A 20,588-nucleotide genomic window follows, 5' to 3' on the forward strand; every position below is an offset into this window, starting at 1 on the left:
ACATTATTAAATTAATTACTCCCAAATGAAAACATGTTCACATGCATCATAGTTTGTAAACTGATTTCATATGTATCAGATCTCAAAGGTCCCCATTGTCTTATATGACATGTGGAGATACATTTTTGTTTATTCTGTTTGTTTTTACAAGTTATTAAGAGTAAAAGTGATGCTGATTTATAGATAGAGTTTATTCAAAGCCTGAGAGTTTCTGTTCCCTAAGCAGAAGCTGCTGCCTTCTTATGGATAGAGAGCACTCTTCCATTCTTGGACAGTCCAACTCTGAACTTGTTCTGAATCCTAAGCTTTTCTATCCAAAAACACTCAGATACTTTTAAGTATTTTTCTGTATACTATGTTTTATTAGCACTAACTTCATTATTTCCAAAATGTGCTTCTGCACCCAGATAGGTTGAATATGGTTCCCTATCAGTGATCAAGGGTGAATCATAAATAACTCTTTGCTACCTCTGTAAATACAGTGTTGCTTATTTTTCAAAACAACTTTTTACTAATTACTCCCTTATCTCTTAGAGGTGGGCAGAATAGGCATGTTTAACCTCCTTTTACAGGTGAGGAAAAATGAGATCAGAGGTGTAAAGTACTGTTGCCTACTACTACTTGGTATTCCTCTTGTGTCTGACAGACTGACATGTACTTCGTTCTTTTATTGCAAAGTATATTCTGGGGATTTTTATTTTATTTTATTTTTTTAAAGAGAAGTAATTTTTTAAAAGATTTATTTTATTTATTCATGAGAGACACAGAGAGGCTGAGACACTGGCAGAGGGAGAAGCAGGAGATGCCAGGAGATTTACGGATTATAAACAAGGCAACAAGCCATTAGACAGTTTTGGGACATTAGGTTTAAGAAGGCCAAGTTAACATGATAGTAACATTTCTTCAACTCAAAATTCTGTTGGTTAGATGTACTCACCAGTCACTTTCAGACTATCAGTGATTTCTTTCCTTGGTTGAAATGATGAGAGATAGTATCCACCCTCATGGAGCTATATCATCATCCTGGAAAAAAGGATATGGCTTAAACATAAAAATATCATCTTGTTGATTAATTAGATTTACTCAGCAGCTTTTTCCACACACTGAATTATGTGAATAGTTTAGGTTAAAATACTGTAGCTAAAATCCTGCATCAGGCTTCTCCAAAGCATGTCATGTTTATAGTCACCTGTTCCTGGAGGTTGCCTGTTTACCTTTTCTTCAATTCCATAATGACTTGGCACTGGTTTTTGCCAAGCATAGGAAGAAGAATTTTCCGTACCCAATTTCATGGCCACAACCATGGGAGGGCAATATTACCATCCCTCTTTCATCCATAAAAGGGGATCAGCTTAAGGCTCCAGTGGCAAAACCCAAAGCAGAACCCAGTTTCACTTAACTGCAAATCCTGTGCTCTTATTCCACTGTTCTGTCTCCTTAAAGATGAAAACACTGGCCAGCATTTGAAACACTGAAATTCAGTGGAAGCCACTGAAAGGATTAATATGTTTAATATGAAAAGAGTTTTATCAGTCACCAGAAGATGACCAACAATCCACGGGTGAAGGGGGTGAGACTACAAGAAATGGGAGGTGTTTTGAGTCTGTCACCATATCTGCGAGTTCTTTCCTTGTGGCCTTTGGGATGTGGGTCTTGTTAGCGAGGCCTTTGATTCTGTCTTCTTCTATACTTATATTTTTTGTAATTTATATTTTATAACCTGTATAGAATCTGTTTTGTTTTTTGGTATGGTTGAGGTAGGGGATCTAACAATTTCCCCCTACAGAAAGATCCAGTTACTTTAAAATCTTTTATTGAATGGTTCATTATTTCTTAACAGATCTAAAATACTATTCTTTTTTTTTTGTAAGATTTTATTTATTCATGAGACACACACACACAGAGGCAGAGACATAGGCAGAGAGAAAAGCAGGCTCGTCTCAGGGAGCCCAATGTGGGACTTGATCCCCAGACCCGGGTTCACCCTGTGAGTCAAAGGCAGATGCTCTACCACTCAGCCACCCAGGCGTCTCTAAAATACTTTTCTTATCGGTCCAGTTTCCTTTCCCATATCACACTACATACTTAATTCCAATTGCTTTATAATAACCTCTTTTGATGTCTGGTAGAGTTAAGCTCCTGCTCTTTGACTCCTTTTTCATACATTTCATAGTGAGACTTGCATATCCCTTTACCAAATGTCAGCTGGCCAGTTTTTATTTGAAAAAAAAAAAAAGAAAAACTATCTTGGGATTTGAATAGGATTGCATTGAGTTTGAGGAGAATTGACATCTTTGCAATATTGTAGGAACACGGTATCATCATGTATCATTTCTTAATCTCCACAAAATAATACTCAAAAACCTGTTTCATATATTGAAATATTCAAACTTTTCCCCTGAAGTCATATGATTATACAAAATTCTGGGTTCTACCTGGAGCCTAGAGCAAACTGTGCCTCCTGAAGGCATCTCAATGTCCCTTTCCAAGGCCTTTATCTTAGTTGGCTTGTTTGATGGCTCTGGTGGGGTGTTATCAGCTCTAGTTAGTGTCCTGTATGTGCTGTTTACAGTGATACCCTGTGAAATTCTAGAATGCGTTCAATAACCATAACCTAATTTTTCCATAATCCTCATAAACAAAAAAGTATGACCTGGAGTCCTGGAGTCCATCTCTTTCTCGCTTCGTTTTGTGTTTGCAGTGACCCAACAGACAATTCTTGCCAGGTTCCTGGCTTGAGGGGTATGGGTAGAGCCCTGGTCTCCATGCTGGCTTCTTTTAGGTTTTTCTTTATGTCCATGTGGTAATTGTCACCATGCCAGAGAATGTGCTTCACACCTAGGCTGTCAGGTTCCCTGAAGGGTAGGAAGATCCTATACAATTGTTTGAAATCTCCAAGGCTAGTCCAGGCTGGGAGAGAGAAAACTACGTGTCTTTCGGATCCCCGGCTAGGGGCAGACCCCCTATGAAACAGGGAGCATTTCTACATGTGCTCACTCAGCAGATAGTTATCTGTGATATGCCAGGCTGCTCTAGGTGTTGGGGACATGCAGGAAGTGAAATAAAGTCTCTGTCTTCATAGACTGCTGTCCTAGTGCAAGAGACAGGAAATCAGAAAATTAACAGGGAAAGGTACAGTATGGGCTGGTGATAATCATTGTCATGGAGAAGAGTAAACTGGGGAGTGCCAAGATGGGGAGTGTACTGTTTTGTATGGGATGGCCAAGGGGGCCCTCATAAATAAGGTGACATGTGAGGAGATGTGAAGGAAGGGAGGGAAGAAGGCATGGGGCGATCTGTGTGTCTCAAGCAGGGGAACAAATGCAAAGCACCTGTGCTGGGCACATGCCCAGGAAACTGAGGAGATGAGGGTCAAGTGACAGAGGGCCTCTCGGGCCACAGAAGGGCCATTAGCTTTTGCTCTGAGGAAGATGGCAGCCATTGCAGGGTTCGGGGCAGAGGGACATGGTCTGACTTCCTTTAAGGGGGGGGGGCATCCTGGCTCATATGTTGAAGGACCTCAGGGAGAGAGACCAGTCAGGAGGCTCTCACCATAAGCCAGGCCAGGGGTGATGGCCAGCTGAACCCATATGGTAGCGATGGAGGTGGTAAGAAATGGGGTTTCTGGGCTATGCCAGCAGGATTTGCAGATAGACTGGAGATGGGGTGTGGAAGAAAGGGAATCGAGGATAACTGCAGAGTTTTTAGCCCAAGCAGCTAGAAGAATACAGTGTGCCATTTATGAGATGAGGAATGTTGGGAGAGAAGTTGGCTTGCAGTGGGAGGGTCAGGAATTCATTTCGGGCATGTTAACTTTGAGGGGATATTACATGCTAGATATTAGACGTACACACAGCAGGTGGAGATCTGAATCTGAGGTTCAAGGGCGAAGTTGAGGTTGGAGATAAAAACCAGGGCATTGTTGGCATAAAGCCCTGAATGTGGGTAAGATCAGGTAGGAAGTGGGTATCGCTGAAGAAGAGGCCCAGGGCTGAGCCCTAAGGTGCTCCAATGTTGAGATGTCAGGGAGAGAAGGAAGAGCAAGCCCAGGGGACAGAAGAGTGGCCCGTTCGGGCAGAGGAAGACCCATAGTGGCAGTCCTCAGCGGTCGAGTGAGGAGGGAAGTGTTTCATGAGGGAAAGAGGGCTCAGCTGTGTCCAGTGATGCTGATGGGTCAGGCCAGATGGGACTAAGGATTAGTCTTTGGATTTGGTGACCAGGACGGCATGGGGCTTTCCAAGCACAGTTTCAGTGGAAGGAGGGGACAGAAGCCTGACTGGAGCAGATTCAAGATGGAATGGGAATTGAGGAACTTGAGATCGTTGTGATACCTCCTTGGGGGACGAAGGAACAGGGTGGTCATTAGAGATGTGAGGGCCGTCAAGAAGGCTATTTTTAAAGATGGCAGAAATAACAGCGTGTTTGTGTGCTGGTGGGAATGATCCAGGAGGGAGGGGAGAAAACAGTGACACGGGAGAGGGAGGATGGGTTGCTGGAGAGATGCCCTTATCCCTGAAGAGGTGGGGCCGGGGGTCCTCTGCTCAATCAAACAGAGGGGTTGGCCTCAGACTGAGCTGTCAGTTCATCCCTGGTGACAAGGGGGATGTCAGAGTGTGGGTACACATGCTGTAGCAAGGGGTCTGTGGAGGTCATCTTTTGAGTGTTTTGTTGTTTTTTTTTTTTTTTTGTCTCAGATAAACAATTCAGAAACAAGGTCAACAAGCTGAGGGTGAGGACAGGATGAAAGTGCTCAAATTTATTCTGGTGGCAGCCACTGTCCACACCCGCTGCAGGGCCTCAGAGGTAGAGGGATGGCCCGCTGTCTAAAGTGCCCCTTTCTGCCCCCAGGGCTGTCCAACCCATTCCGGGGTCTCATGAAGCTGGGCACCGTGGAGCGGCGAGGGGCGATGGGCATTTGGAAGGAGCTCTTCTGCCAGCTCTCCCCTCTGGAGTTCCGCCTCTACCTGAACACCGAGGAGCGCACCTGCGTGGAGAACTGCTCACTGCTGCGCTGTGAGTCTGTGGGGCCAGCACACAGCGATGGCCGTTTTGAGCTGGTCTTCTCTGGCAGGAAGCTGGCACTGCGGGCCTCCTCCCAGGATGAAGCTGAGGACTGGCTGGACCGGGTGTGGGATGCCCTGCAGAAGTGCCGCCCCCAGCAGGAGGATGAGTGGGTGAACATCCAGTACCCAGAGCAGCCTGAGGACCCCCCAGACACCCCCCAGGGTGGCCTCCCCTCCCACCCAGACCTGCTCACCGAGTCTGAAACCCTCCACGGCACATAGTTCTGTTGGTCTTCTGCCCAAGTTCCCGAGCCAGATGCTATTAAAGAATCCCTTCTGTACCTGTACACTGACAGGACTTGGGTGCCCTATATTTTCTCCCTATCCTTGGAGTCTCTGAAATGCTTCCGAGTGAGAAACAATGAGAAGATGTTAAGTGACAGTCATGGAATTGAGACCATCCGAGATATCCTGCCAGACATGAGCCTTGGGGGCCCATCTTGCTTCAAAATCCTCACGGCCAAGGCTGTCCTGAAGCTGCAGGCTGGGAATGCTGAGGAGGCCGCTCTATGGAGGGAGCTGGTGCGCAAGGTCCTGGAGTCCTACTTGGAGACAGCCGAGGAGGCGGTGACACTGGGAGGCAGTCTGGACGAGAACTGTCAGGAGGTGCTGCAGTTCGCCACGAGGGAGAACGGCTTCCTACTGCAGTACCTGGTGGCCATCCCCACGGAGAAAGGCCTTGACTCCCAGGGCTGCTTCTGTGCAGGTGCCCGCTTGCCTTCCCACCACCCCCAGTGCACTCACCTCCTCTGCCTCGAGTCGGCTTCCTAATTTAGGCGCTCTGCCCTTTCCTGGCTCTCCACCTCTGCCCCCACGCCACCCCTGGGATGTTGCAGCAAATTGCCCCTGCTTCTCCCCAGCACCCACGCAGGCCAGCACCCCTGCCAAGGGTTGGCACCTGTGGGTGGCAGCTCTTAGAAGTGCTGCTCTCTGCCTAGGGAGTTCCATCCAGGGAGCTCTGTCTCCACCCTTTCATCATCATATTACCATATCCTTAGCTTCTTTTGGAGCAGGGATATGGCATCCTTCCAAATATTTCTGCATGCTTTTGCAAGTGCACACAGTCTTTTTCGGCTACAAAAATGGACTCATACTACTCTGTTCTGTGCAACTTCTCTGATGATGAAAATGTTCTAGATCTATGCTGTCCACTATGGTAACTACAAGCCACATGTGGCTCCTGAGTACTTCAAATGTAGCTATTATGATGGAAGGAACTGAATTTTCACTTTAACGTAAAGGTATTTAAACTGAAATGGGTACCTGTGGCTTATGGCCACTGTTTGAGACAGCACAGCTATTTATACTGTTCTGCAACTTGTTTTTTTTCTACTTAAGAATATATTATAGATATTATTCTAAGTCAGTACACCTGCTATATTATTACCAATATTAAATCTGATTCTCCTGTGGGGGCACTGGGCCAGCTGCTTTATTTGGATTATTTCATTTATTCCTCACAATACCTTTCCCATGGTAGAGCCAGATGAGGACCTTGACAGTCCTAGAACCTTGCTCTAGCCAGGCCCCCACAGGGACCCAGACACCCATTTCCATCACCTTGGTTCTCCGGGTGAACCGGGAAAACTTTGCCCTGCTGCAGAGTGCCATAACAGGAGACATGGCTGCGAGGGGTTTGAGGCTAGAGTTGGCTAGAGCCTGTGGGACTTGAGTGGAAAGTCTGCTTCGGGCATCTGGAAGGAAGTGGTCGGTTTTCTTCCTGCAGAAAACGTTTTCAAGTCCCAGATCACCCCCTCCCCCTGCGAACCTCTAACACTTGCACCCGTTACCTTCAGCCTGTGGCTGTTAGGCTTAGGGTTAAGGCCAGGACCCCAAGGCTTATGAGAAGAGTTCCCCAGTGGGTGTGAATGCTGGCAGGGGGCGGCTCTTACTGTGCCTGTCACCTGCGAGCTCGTGGGCCGAGACTGAATCTGAGGAGCTGGGCTTCCTTCTTGCTGCAAGCACAGCTCTGTGGCTAAGCAGATACCCACCATTGACATTTGGCTGTATTCATAGTTTGCAAGACACTTTCAAAATCTCCTTTCATTTAAACTATGTGATCTCTCCACAGGAAAGCAAGTAACAGCAGACTTATATAGACACTGAAACAGAACCTTGCAAAAATTCAGTGAAGGGTTAGGGTGAGGCAGCTATTAAACAGAAGAGGTGGCCCTTCTAGTCCCAAGGCTAGACTCTCCCCTGGCCCTGTGGGAGACAGGCATGCACTCAGGATTTGAGCCAGGCCTTTGCTTTACCCCGGACATGTCCCACTCCACTTCTCACTGCCCGCTGCTGTGGAAGGACCTCTAGCAGAGGGGCTAATGCTGGGCTCTGCACCCGCAGGGCCAGGCATCTCTGACTCCAGGCTGGCCCCAGGCAATGTCCAGACAGCGCCTGCCTTTTGCTGGCTTCCCCACCCACTCCCTGTGGCCGGCCCCAGGTCCCCAGCTCCCACCCTGCGTACCAAGGCCCAGACTTGGTTGCTTCTACTTCTGGGCCTCAGTGGAGGGGCAGACCTACAGAAGGTTGGCACCGGTGAGCAAGCAGTGGAAACACTGAACACAGCTACACAGAAGAGGATGTGGGCTCTAACAGCAACCTAACCCAAATCCAGTGCCCAGCTATGCTGTGTAATCGGCCCATGACTGGGCAGGTCTCCACCATTCTGGGCACCAATGTTTCAGCTGTAAAAAGGCAACAATAATTGCTAAAGGTGTTCTGCTATAAAGACTAATTAATAGGGTTATTTGGTGGGGTGCATATAAGTGAGGGTGGTTTTATCTCTCTATCCTTTTTAATCTATCCTTCCCTTAAAGAGTTGGTCCTTCTGCTTAGTAACTTCTGCATTGTTTGCAGACTCTGGCCCTGCCACTGCTCACTCTCCCACTGTCCTTCTCCCCAGGCTGCTCCCGAAAGATTGGCTTCTCATTTGTACGACCCAAGCTTTGTGCCTTCTCTGGCCTCTATTACTGTGACATCTGCCACCAAGACGATGCCTCGGTGATTCCGGCCAGGATCATCCACAACTGGGACCTCACCAAGCGCCCGGTAAGCCCTGAGCCCAGCCTGTTGTGGCCACACAACACTGCTAATTGACAGACGAATGATCATACTTCTTTGCTGCTGCTCTTCATCTCTGTAAAGGAGGCTGGCTCTTGGGAAGCCTGGGTCACTGGTTCAGGCCCCATGATGGAGGGGAGACAGCAAGCAAACAATGCAGTGCTGGTCTATAGCCTTGAGCAGAGCTCTGTCAGGGTCTGCCTTGATCCTCAGGTAGAGGTCTAAGGATGATTCTCTGCAGCTCCCCATGGCTACAGACAAAACTAAGGTACCAGCAGCCAGATGGATAGATAGACAGACAGACGAGGATAGGCAGGTTAGGAAGGATAATTAGGATAGATTACATATATAACCGGATGGTGGATGGATGTGGATGGACAGGTGGGTGGGTGGGCTGGCCAACCAGCTGCACCTCCCCTTGGAGCAGTCAGCCTTTTCCTTGGATCTGTTTCCACACGTTTATAAAGTTGGGATCATCCTGGACTCATACTGCTTTAGAACGTGCTTTGTCGACTTAGCATCACTTAGTCTTGGGTACTGTTTTATGTCCACCAAGTGCTTTTGAATTGGATGTATCCCAGGATCGTTCACATTTCTTCCTCTACACCTGAGCTTACCACTTACCTAACTGTGTTACCATTAGCAAATTATTTAGCTTTAGTTTCCTGGTCTCTAAAGAGGAATTAATAAGTGTGTCCCTCAGGGTTGTGTAAGAACTAACAGACAGGACCCACCAGTCTCTCAGAGCCCCTACATCAGAGCCCTTTCCTTCTCCTGAGGCCTGTCACACCTTTGGCCCCTGGTTCACTTGGTCAGGGCCTGCTTCCAAGAATACAAGCTTGGCTTCACCCCAAAGGCACAGATTTCTGTTTAAGACAGACACAGAAGCATAAGGAAGGGATTTGCTTCTCACAAGCTCCAGGCCTACTGGCTGAGCAACCTTGATGTGCAGATGTGTCCTCAGAGTGCAGGGAAGGGTTGTGTGTCACCCCAGCCTCTACCGTGCTGGGGACTGGAACCCCAAGAACAGTAGCTTCACTTTGGCTTTTGGGTTGGTTACCTTGTCCTCACTCCTGCCCTCGGTGGTAAGTATTTAACTAAATACACATAGAATATTAAACTCAGAACCACCACAAATGCAAATCATTCTTTGGCCGTAAAACACACTCACTATTTACAACACCCGGACACTGGTTAAGCCATCTTCTTTTTTATTGCTGCAATCCTTGTGCCACTTCCTTCTCCCTACCAGAAAATGACAGTACTTTTCTGAGTATGTCTGAGATCAGGAAATATCCAGCTCTCGCTCTCTCAGAGATCCCTGGCCTGGGAAAGACAGGAACATTCGAAATAGAAAGTGGCTGGCTAGTGGGTGAGGGGCCTTATTGTTCACTGTTACCGCTGGCTGACCCATTTGTGCAGGGTCTGGCTGGCACTTGGCAGCATGTCAGCACCGGACCAGGGATTCTTTCTCGCCTGTCTCCTGCAAGCCCACAGGCCAGGAACAGTCCGGGGGAGCAGGAAGCTCCTGCCTGTCCATAGCACTTGGCAGTTTTCAGCACGCATTCCTCTGTGTGATTTCATCAGAGCCTCGCCCAAGGCTTGAAGCGAGTCATGGGACTGGCCAGGCGGTATGGAGAAGAGCAGTCTGAGAAGAGTCCCCGGGCCTTTTCTGCTCGAATGCCCATCAGGTCACAGGCTGGTACTTCAGGGCTCTGAGAAATGGTAAAAGGAGTTGTCTGTTGCTGGGAGAGGCAAGAGATGGCAGTGGAACTGGATGACAGGAGGCCAGAGTCTCCTCAGCCCCCAGTGTGACCATCTCCCGAGGGCCCTGTCACATTCCCGAAGCTTCAGGGGCCAGCTGGGCCACACAGACACTCAGAGTCTGAAGGCAGCTCCCATTCCTGAGGATATGGTATGTGCCAGGAGCTTATGGATTTTCTTTTTATCTGAACTCAAAATAATCCCATAAGGGAGGTGCTTTTATTTTCCCCACTTTACAGACAAGGAAACTGAGTCACGGAGAGGTTAAGTAATTGTCACAAGGTCACACTGCTAGGAAGTGATAGAGTTGGGATTCAAATTCAATTCTGACTTGAAACCCCAACTCCAAGTTGATGGTGAAGAACGTCTCAGCTCCTCCGTCCTTCTCATCACAGTGAGAAGGACACTGAAGGGGAGAGAGGCTTCTCGTTAGTTGATGAAACAGCCATCTGTGCAAAGACCACACTTCAGTTTAGACCCGGGCTCCACTTTCTGCAGGTAGATTAGATAGGCCACTTTAGCTTCTGTGAGCCTTCACTTCTTCATCTAGAAAATGGGGATGATGACACCTTCCCCACTCGAATGTCATAAGCATGAGGAAAGGATGGGGCTGAGGATCTCTGTCTGGCACATGGTAGGTTCTCAGTAACTGGCTTTGGCATTAGGGTCAGGACTGAAAGTGGGACCTGCAACACCCTATCAGTTGGGAAAGCCTGGGATTGATCTTTCACTTCCACTCAGGGAGTTGGGGGAGTCTGGGTTGGTGCTGCTGGCAAGAGCTGGGGAAGTTGGAAAACCTCCTTAGCTGGCTCTGATCTGTGGCTTCCTGTGGCTGGAGCCTGACTCAGACAGTCACCTGGTTCCTGAGTGGTTGGCCTCAGGCAGTGCCTGTTCCATGAGGCAGGAAAGTGGGGGCTGGGAAGACAGGAAAGAATGGGAAGGGTCTGTGGGCCCAGGGAGAGAAGGGCAGCAGCTGGTGCCGTGGAGGGAGAAAAGGTCTGGGCATTAGGTTAACTGGGGTCAGATCTTGACTTTTCTGAGCTATGGACATAGGCCCAGTCACTTCGACCCTGAGCCTCAGTTCTCTCATTTGTAAAATGAAGATGGCACCATGTCCCTTGGAGCTGGGTGGCTGGGTGAGTGAGTAGTAAGACCGTGCCCATCCCAGAGGCGCTCACCATCCTGTCCCATCCCCACTATGTGGTGCGCCCCAGAACTGCTGGCAGGCCCTGAAGTTCCTGATGCAGATCCGAGCCCAGCCCCTCATCAACCTGCAGCTGGTGAACACCTCGCTGTATGAGCATGTGGTGCAGATCCACCTCATCGGGCGATGCCAGGAGCAGCGGAAGCTTCTGGGGGATTACCTGAGCCTGTGCCAAAGCGGAGCTCTGAAAGAGCTCAGCATCCTGGACGCCCGCACACACACAGACACACACAGACACACACACACACACACACACACACACACACACACACACACACACAGCTAGCCCCAGCACAAGATGCCATCTTGGGAGAAATGCCAGGGCCGGGCAGAAATCACTTTCCCATTGGGTTTGGGAAATGACCACATACCTGGAGAGTGGCTTTTACCTGCTCATGTATTCATTCATTCATTCATTCATTCAACAGATATTTACTGAGAACATTCGAAGATACCAGGCTTGTGGGCTCAACGCTGAGCAAGGCAGACCCAGGATCTACTCTCTAGAGGGGAAGGCAGATGAATAAGCCAATGGCTACAACAGGGAGGGAGCTGGGAGGGAGGCAGGATGCCTAGAAGTACCACTGTGAGCACTTTAAGAGGATTGCAGGAGGGCAGAGCAGGGAAGCCTTCCAGGAGGAACTTACAAATAAGGTGAGACCTGAAGAATGAGTAGAAATTTAGAAAGGGAAGAGACTCAAGAGTGAGTGATCCAGAACAAAAGAGTGTGTGCAGGCCATGAACAAAGGCCGCATACATGGAAAGAACAGAGAGAACTTGGATGGAGAGAGGGTGCAAGGAGGAAAGTGAGTGTGGTTGGGAGGCTGGGAGGCAAGGGCGGTGTAGCCTGGCCCTTTCCTACCCAGTCCTCCCTCCAGGGCTGCTTTGTTGCCATCCAGCACAGCATCCCTCCCCAAATCCTCAGAAGGGGGCAAGACTGGGGCGGGACCCTCAGGATATCCTTTGAGAAGCTTCTCAGCCCCCAGAGCCTAGGGACCTACTCAGGATCCGGAAGTGATGCTGTGCTGCAGCATGAACTTAGGATCTTTCTGGGCCCTTTGTAAACCTCCTCACCCATAGGGCCCTCAGAAGGGCAGACCCCAGGTGGACGAGCTGGTGCCTCCTGTTCACTTGGGCTTTGTTGCTGGGTGTCTGGCACTTGGAGCAGCTCACAAGCCCCTCACATTCCCCCCGTGCCGCCAGCCACTCCTCCACACAGGCATGGCACAGAGACCACCACTTTGATGGGCTGTAGCTCTAGAGTCCTGGCTACTGTCCTCCCAGGGCCATTCCTGCATGGTTGCTTGAGGCCACAAGTGGTGCCCAGTATAGGCCCCGCAGGACTCACAACAAGGGGGCTGCTGCAGGGAGCTCTCTCTTAGGCATGAGGGAGAGGCTGATTCCTCTTAGGCTCCCAGAGCAGCCAGCTGAGCCCTGGTCTCCACGGGACCTGAAAGGACAGAAAGCCCCTCTGGCGGCCACCATGAGGGACCCTAGCAGTCTGCTTCCCGGGGAGGCCTTGCCTGTCTTGATCATTAGCTGGATGCCTTGGTCTTCACTCACTGCCCTCCTTTCTGATATCCTGGGACCCAGAAAGTCTGCCCTCACTGACCGGGGTGGTGAAATCTCCCTGTCATCACCCTCCAGTCAAGGGGATCTTCTGCAGACCTCAGCAGACCAGGTACCTGCAGGGTGGGTCCTGGGTGCTGGCCCCACTTTCCTGTCCCCACCCTGCTCAGATTGTTTGGTCGTCAACCTTACTGACCTGTGTGGGCTGACCTGCTAGGCAGCCATGCCTTTCTCCCTGCCTCTGCTATTCCCATCCTTGGGTAGTAGCACTGCATACCTACTGTGCAGCCTACCAGCCTTCGAGAGAGCAAGGTTCAGCCAGTGGAAGTCCCATTTTAGAAGCAACGTGGGGGCAAGTGCAAGAGCTCAGGAGCAGCCTCTGCCCGGCCTCAGACTTGCTGTGTGACTGAGAAGTTGGTTTACTTCTCTGAGCCTAAGCGTTCTTGTCTACAAAATGGGCCAATAATCCCTGTGCCCAAGGGCCTTCCAGAGTTGTGGTGAGGGCCGGTGAGGGGCTCAGAGTCTGGGCAAGGACGCACACAGGCAGACAGATGGCTCTGGGTCAGCATGACTCATGCCATGAGGGAAAGCACCAGACCCAGCCTCCTCAGGGCCAGAGGGCCAAGGAAACTCCCAGAGGAGATGGCATCGGAGCTGAGGGTTTGCAGGATTTTCTTTTCTTCTTTTCTTTCCTTAAAAAAAAAAAAAAGTGTTTCTTCTTTGCAAAGGCAGTCAATATTCAGCATAAAAGAATCCAGCAGGCAGTTCCAATCACCCTTCCTCCAGTCCCACCACCATCAGTCCTATTAGGGCATGCTTCCAGAACTCTGTCCTCACACAGGCATGTAGTGAACTGGGATTTTGCAAAAGAATTAGGAGAAGAAAGGGGAAGGGAGGGCCCAGCCTTCCTAGTTCAAAGGGGACCTGTGATATGGAAAGGGACGGGACTGTGGCTCATCGGGACCCTTGAAGGGGTTCAGTGCAGCTGGACTGTGGGTGCAGGAGCCAGACCTCAAAGGTCCCAGGTCCCAGGTAAAGGTGTTTGGATTTATCCTGCCAGCGGTAGGGAGCCCTTTGAAGGGATGTTCTCAACAGGGTCTACAAAAGGCCACTTTAGGGGGTGCCCTGCTGGCTAGTCAGTAGAGCATGCAAGTCTTGATCTCGGGGTTGTGAGTCCAAACCCTACATGGGGTGTAGAGATTACCTAAACACAAAATATGTGTTTGTGTTTGGCAGTAGTGGGGGCACAGAGGCCGATGTAGTAATTAGCCCTGGGAAGTGAGGAGGCCTGGCCTGAGTTGGCCAGAGTGGAGGCTGAGGACTGGAATGGTTGAGAAGGAAGGGCAGGCCTTGAGTATGAGTGGTGAAGTCAGGGAGGATTTCCCCTTTGCTAGTGGCAGCCCTCTGCTGGGCTCTCTGAGAGAAAGGGGATCCTCAGACAGGCCTGGACACATCTCCAGGGGCCAGAAGAGCCTCAGAGCTCCCTCTCTGCCCTTGGGAAGGAGCCATTAGAAACGCCCTGGAAGAGTGGGCAGAGAAGGCACCTAAGTTCAAAGGAGTCAGAGCCTCGGCCTGGAACCCAGCCCTGCCCACCCTGCCAGCCCTGCCAGCGCCCTTTCCCACCTCATCACTGGTTACAGGAGTGAAGGGGCAACCTCGCCTCTGTTTTCTCTCTTCCCGAGTTCCCTACAGATCTCTCGGGCCCCTTCCCGGCCTCACGCTAGGAGAGGACAGAAAGGACTTCCCGATTGTGGGGTGGAGAACAGAGGCCTGGAGTGGCCCTAGGGTGTAGACTTCTCTCCTGACAGGGTGAGCAGTGGCATCTCACCCCTGGGCTAGTGCTCTGTCCCCTGTGGCTTGGACTGAGTACTGTGGAGGAAGCAACTGTGAGGCCTCACTGAGAGTATGACAGGCCCAGGGTACAGTGGCTTGCAGGGAGGGTCTTGTGCCTGGCTGGTCCCCAGGGCTTCCATGACTATGTACAGATGACAGAGATGACTCTCCATCCAGATCAGCCCCACCCTTCCTGCCAGTTCAGGGACGGCCTGTGTGCCCCCCCGCCCCCTGCGTTTTCCTGGTGATAAATGGCGGCTTCCTGTTCCCAGAAAGCTGGAAGTTTACTGGGGAAACCAGAGTGGTGAACCGAGCAGTAGTGTCCTCACCTCTCATGGCATAGCGTGGCCTGCCAGGCTATTTGGTGGGACTTGTCACCCCTGCCCCAGGTTTCTCCAGATCACATCTGAGGCTATAGGGTGGAGCATGGCCAAGCCCCCATCCCAGATGCTCCTGGGGCAGGTTTGCAGCCGCCTTAGGCTTGGATCATTCTCCCCAACCCCAGCACCCACACAGGCACACATAGCAAGGCCAGGCAGGTGGTGTCCCAGGGGGATTTCTGCAGCCATTTACTCTCTATCCCTGAGGATGGAACCCCTCAGATCTCTGCCACTGCTGAGGTGGAAAGTAGAGCTACCCTCGCTGTGTCTCCCCGATGCCCCACCCCACTGTGAAATGGGATCTGCCTTCCTTAGACCACATCGCCATGTCTCTGACATAGCACTGAAACTGGATGCTTGCCTGTGTCCCTCCGCTAGCCCAGGGGCTATAGGGGGGCAGAGGCTGCCTCCTATGCATTTCTGCCCCGCTGTCCCTAGTATGGAATGGTGGCAGTAAGCACAACAGCTAACACCTTCAGGCATTCACTGGGATGGGTAAGGGTGCAGGCTCCAGAGGCCGACTTCTGCATTCAGGTCTCCTGCTGTCTTGTCGAGGTGGGGATTATAAGAGTACCAACCTCACAGGACACTGCAATGAGTTAATGGAAATAAACCTCTAAGCCCAGTTCCCAGTATAAATGTGGGCTCTGGTCATCCTCCTCCTCATTTTTATTTTTTTTAAAGACGTTCTATGTTTTATAACCTTTAAATTTTGTTGGAATTTTCTTCAGCCCTATTGAGGCATAACTGACAAAATTATAACATGTTTAAAGTGGATATCATGATAATTTGGTGTATGTATATACATTGTGAGACGGTTCCTCCCATCTGGTTTATTCACACATCCATCACCTCACTACTTAGGTGTCGGTTTTTGGTGAGAGCATTTAAGTTCTACTCTCTCAGCAAATTTGTTATACGATACAGTGTTATCAACTCTAGCTGATAATCATTCGTTGTTTACTGTGTGCTGGGCACTATGCCAAATGCTTTAAATAAATTTTTTAATCCTCAAAGAGCTCCATTTCTCGGGTGAGGAAGCTTGAGTCGTAGAGAGGTTGAGTAATTTGCCCTGGGTCACCTGGAAGACCAGATCCCCAACCCGGGCACCCGACCGCGCTCTTAGGCACCACCCTGGCCAGGCGTTCATACCCGGTGAGCAGCTGAAGGAATGAAAACAAACACAGGTTGGCCCGGATCGGGAAACCCTTATAAGGGGCCTCTTCTGTTTTGTTTGAAGGCTCAACCACAGGAATTACCTCTTGGAGTCTCCCCACAAGTACAGTGTTGCCGACCTCCAGCAGGTGAGAATGCCTTTCTCTACCCCCAGACCTCCCAGAGGGGCCTCAGTCCTGGAGACATCAGACGGGAGGGGTGGCTGCAGCTTTTCAGCACCTCAGACTATGTGTCTGGCTGTCCCAGGATTCCTGGGCGGTGCCTGAGCGCCAGCCCCCTGCAGTAAGCAGGCAGTCCAGCAAAGCCTGGGGAACAGGAGCCCCTTGGCCCCTTCCCTGCCTCTGGCCTCGTCCCCAGCTAGAGGGCAGCAGGAGGAGAGGCCCCAGGGGTGAAAGTTGAGGACATTCCTTTCCTTCAGGGAGGGCTCTGTGGATTTGGGTCTCATCCTTAAGCCGGTTACCCCCAGTGACCTCCGTGTGCGGGATCTGTACACCTGCATTGTTCAGCCTGGTCCGGGTGGGGGGGGGGTTCTTGCCCAAGTGGGAAGATACTTCTTTGGGAATAGGAGTTCTTGAGGCAAGGTGGAGCCACATTTTATAGATGGCCTCAGCCTCAGCACAGCTACCCGAAAGGCCTGTCGGCCTGCACTTGCCCTCCACAGATCGCGGATGGAGTGTATGAAGGGTTCCTCAACACCCTGATTGGACTTGCCTCCCAGCATGTCTACCACTGTGACCTGTGCACCCAGCGTGGCTTCATCTGCCAGATCTGCCATCACCACGACATCATCTTCCCCTTCGAGTTTGACACCACAGTCAGGTATGCGGGACACCCAGCCTGCCACCCCACTCCTACACACAGCTGGCCCCAGCTATCCAGGGAGGCAGGCCCAGTGCCATTCTGCAGAAATATAGGGACCCCCTGTCTGTGCTGGTACCGATGCCCTGGGCAGTCACGGCAGCTCCAGTCCAGCTCAGAGAGCCCTCCAAAGGCCCCTGCCTAGATCAAGGAAGCTGTCTGTCTCCCTAGAGAAGAGGTGGCTTGCTGCCTCTTTGAGCAGGGGCCTCAGTTTTGTCATCTACAAACAGGTTGAGGAGGGACTGAATTAGTTACTGCCCTGGAGCATTAGAACAGGCCAGGCACCCTGTGGGTGGTACCTGCCTGCCTCTCTCCTGCAGTAATGATGGTTCTTACCCGATTATCACTCATTATCAGAAGCCTCTAAATGGAAAAAGTCATCCACCGAACCTCCATTCCAGCCCGTGTGGGAGTGGAAAACTGAGCAGGTGGGAGCATTCATTCATGTTCAGTAGGTGTCTCATGGCCTAGATTCAGCCCCTAGCAGGAGTTTTTTAAACGGCAGAGGGTTTTCAACATAGGCAAGAAGTCACTTCCTGAGTCTCAAGCAGAATCTTAAAAAGTGAATTCGAACAGAGAGTGTCAGCAGTGCCTGTGGCGTGAAGGAGGGTAAGCATTGTCGCGAGGTTTTATTTGGCCATGCAGAGGCAGCGCACACGTGCCTTGGGTGGCGGGTGCCGCTCAGCCTCCCCGCGGGTTCTGGTCAGGAACGCTGGCCAGCCCCCCGGCCCATGGCACAGGCGGTGCTTGCTGCTATCCCCCAGGTGTGGCGAGTGCAAGACCGTCTTCCACCAGAGCTGCCAGGCCGTGGTGAAGAAGGGCTGCCCCCGCTGTGCCCGCCGGCGCAAGTACCAAGAACAGAGCACTCTCACCTAAGTCAGCGTGCTGTCCCCACCAAGGCTGCGGGGTGGGGGCTCGGCTCACCCATCTCAGCTGGGTTTGGCGTCAGTCCGGATCCTCTCAAGGTGTCACAGCTGTCTCCCCTGTCACGCGGACTCTGATGTGACCAGAGGACGAGCCTACCAGAGGAAGCCCTCGATGATGTCACCCAGTCCCTCTACCACCTGTCTGCTCCAGGACATGGGGACATCATCAGATGCCCCCATTCCAGGGGATGCAGGGAGGGGGAACTTTGCACTAATCAGGCCCCAGCTCACCTCACAGACATGGCACATCCATCAGGGCTGTTCAAACACTGTGGAAACAAGACTTGGGCGCATTCTCAATTCCACATTCCTGATTAAAAGGTCTAGTTTTTTAAGGCAGGTTTTTTTTTTCCCCTTCATATTTCAATGGAAAATATTTTTTTATTCTTGACCCTACACAAGTCACTAAGAAATCCAGGCCTTCTCATGCTGAGCAAATGTGTGGGAACACTTGGCCCGCAGGCAGGCAGGCGGCTGGGCAGGCAGGCCACTGCTGGGCCAGAGCCTGCCAGCTGGACTGGGTGCCTTTCCTTCTCCTACACCGGGCGCTCACTGCCCACAGCTCAAGTACGACGTGCCAAACTGCCCGGGGGCTGGTGGGATGGGTCTCGATGACCGCCCTCTCCCTCTCCCTCTGTTTGCCCTGCCCTGTCCACCTCACCTGGAAGCCCCATCACCTTTCTCCATGTCAGAGCCCCCCAGCTCTCGTGTAGCCGGGGATCTTGGTCCCTGAGGGAGAAGGGAGAGACTTGGAACCCGCACTGTCAGCACTTTGAGCCTTTCTTGGCTCAGGGCAGGGTGGTCATCTTGCCTAACCCTCAGCCCCTCGCCGTCCCATCCTACCACAGACCCGCAGCCAGATGGGCCGGGGGCGGCTGCAGACACACTCTCGCCCTCTTCCCCCACCGCCTGACTGAGCCCTGTGGGAACAGAGGCAGGCTGGGCCCACAGAGAGCCCAACGAGCCCAGGCCAGCGGCCAGCCTCGCTCATCGGGACTGCCAGGCCCCGCACTGTGGAGTGGTGACCCCCGTCCTTCCACAAAGAGTGCCAGCCCTGCTGCAGAGACACACAGGGACACGTGGGAGCAGCCACCTGTTGGAAGGACGCTGAGCCTCAGTTTACAAAGCCATGAATTCACAAAGCTTTGCCGGACTGGCCCAGGAGGGGCCCTACCAGAGACTGGAAAACGTCATTGGAGCATGATTGCCTTTTCAACGGGGTCTTGGGGTAGAGCAGGAGCCTGCCATTGTTTTCAAAGTGACCTTTAGACCCTGGGGTTTGGGGGTTGATTTCTCTGCTGCCTTCTCCCATCTTTCCTGTACCCACAGCCCTCACCCTCACCCCCGGCCCTGGGTCCTCTGGCCATCTTCTCTGCTCTCAGCTTGAATTGGGGGCCTTAGGTGGAGATTGCCTGTCACTGTCAAGAGCTGAATCTACTCCCACCTCTCCCTGGGGGTGATTCGGCTGCTGAGTCACCTGGCCAGCCCTGTGCAGCTGGATAAATTGTGCAATAGAACAGAGGAGATGGTGGGTGTGGTGGGGGGGCCTGTCCCAGGGGGCTGCCCCACAACTTCTCTGTCCCCAGCACGGAAGATGGTGCACACCTAGGCCCAGCATGCCAAAGCCTCCTAAATGGGAAAGTGGGTCCTTATCCCCATCCTGCACCCCCATAGCCAGCATTAATGCTCCCCCATAGACCAGCCTAAACAGAGCCGCAGGTGCCCCAGGTCCCCAAGAGGACAGGGGCTGGCCTGGGGTGGGCAGTGCTGCCCAGGCCCAGCCCTGGCTCCTCAGGCCCGTGAGTATGTTACGTGCACCAGAAGGTGCCCTAGGATGCAGCAGGAGTGAGGCCCTAGGGAGCTTGCTTAGGTTGGGTATCCACCCCGCCGCCGCCCTCCCAGGAGTATCCTCCTAATAGCATTAGAACTGACCCTCTCCCCAGTACCAGAAAGCTGCTAATCAAATGAGTTGACTTCTACCCTCTCACCTCCAATGGAACGCTGATGTGAACCTCAGTGGTGCCCACACTATTGTTAAAATGCCATTTTATGCAATAAACTGTTTCTAGCGGGGGGGCGCTGGCCCTGAACAGCCCATTGCAATGTATGGAAGGAACTGCTACAGTGTGCATTTTGGATGATTTTGCAGTAAAGACCTGATCTTCTTCTCTTTCTCACCTGTGATCTTACTTCTGAATCCTGATGCTGCCACTGGCTGAGGGAGGCCACCAGCAATCCTGTGGTTGGATGGCCCCCCACCCCCGCTCTCATTAGCTGGGGAGGCCTGGAGAGGGAGGGTTGGTAGTAAACATTTGCAAGCAGGCGGCTTGGGCACGCAGGGGAGAAGAGGTGCCACTAGGAGTCCTGGCCAGGGAGCCAGGGGGAGATTTCGGGGCCTTGCTGAAGGTCTCCTCACATATACTCATGCATAACAGCGGAAGCTGCTGCCTGAAATCCCACCACAGTGGCACCTTCGCTGTGCCTGTCAAAGCACAGAGCCCTGACACTGGAACATGAAGAATGTTGGGACTATTTCCCACTGGGTTTTCCAAAGCAAGAGGTGGGGCTTAGAAAAGGCTGAGCAGCGCTGGAATCAGGGATCCCAGTGGCCTAGACTTGGCCACTACCTTCCTCTAAGTGCCAGGAGAAGCCCACCACTGGCTGTGGTGAGGCCAGAAGAAGGAAACAGACTAGTTCCAGGGAAGGCAGATTGTGGGAAAATGTGATTGAGACAGTCTGCTCTGTTGCAGTTCCT

At 51.7% G+C, this 20,588-nt stretch overlaps 1 protein-coding gene across 5 annotated transcripts; it reads left to right on the plus strand.

Moving 5' to 3' along the window:
- The first annotated feature begins 5,432 nt into the window (after positions 1–5,432).
- On the plus strand, positions 5,433–20,010 carry LOC140597720 (putative pleckstrin homology domain-containing family M member 1P). Of its 5 annotated transcripts, XR_011999578.1 has the most exons (7): positions 5,433–5,769; positions 7,966–8,111; positions 16,114–16,177; positions 16,682–16,868; positions 17,228–17,335; positions 17,429–17,516; positions 17,672–18,168. XR_011999578.1 is itself a non-coding variant. In XM_072746962.1 (5 exons), the coding sequence occupies exons 1-5, from the start codon at positions 5,433–5,435 to the stop codon at positions 17,781–17,783; spliced, it is 846 nt and encodes a 281-aa protein (XP_072603063.1). In that variant the 3' UTR covers positions 17,784–20,010. The 5 variants fall into 5 exon arrangements, 1 of the variants encoding a protein (XP_072603063.1); XR_011999579.1 differs by having other exon boundaries at positions 17,228–17,516; positions 17,672–17,724; XR_011999580.1 differs by having other exon boundaries at positions 17,265–17,516; positions 17,672–17,724.
- The last annotated feature ends 578 nt before the right edge of the window (positions 20,011–20,588 follow it).

The sequence above is a fragment of the Vulpes vulpes genome, chromosome 2, assembly GCF_048418805.1.
Source record: "Vulpes vulpes isolate BD-2025 chromosome 2, VulVul3, whole genome shotgun sequence".
Classification (NCBI taxonomy): Eukaryota; Metazoa; Chordata; class Mammalia; order Carnivora; family Canidae; genus Vulpes; species Vulpes vulpes.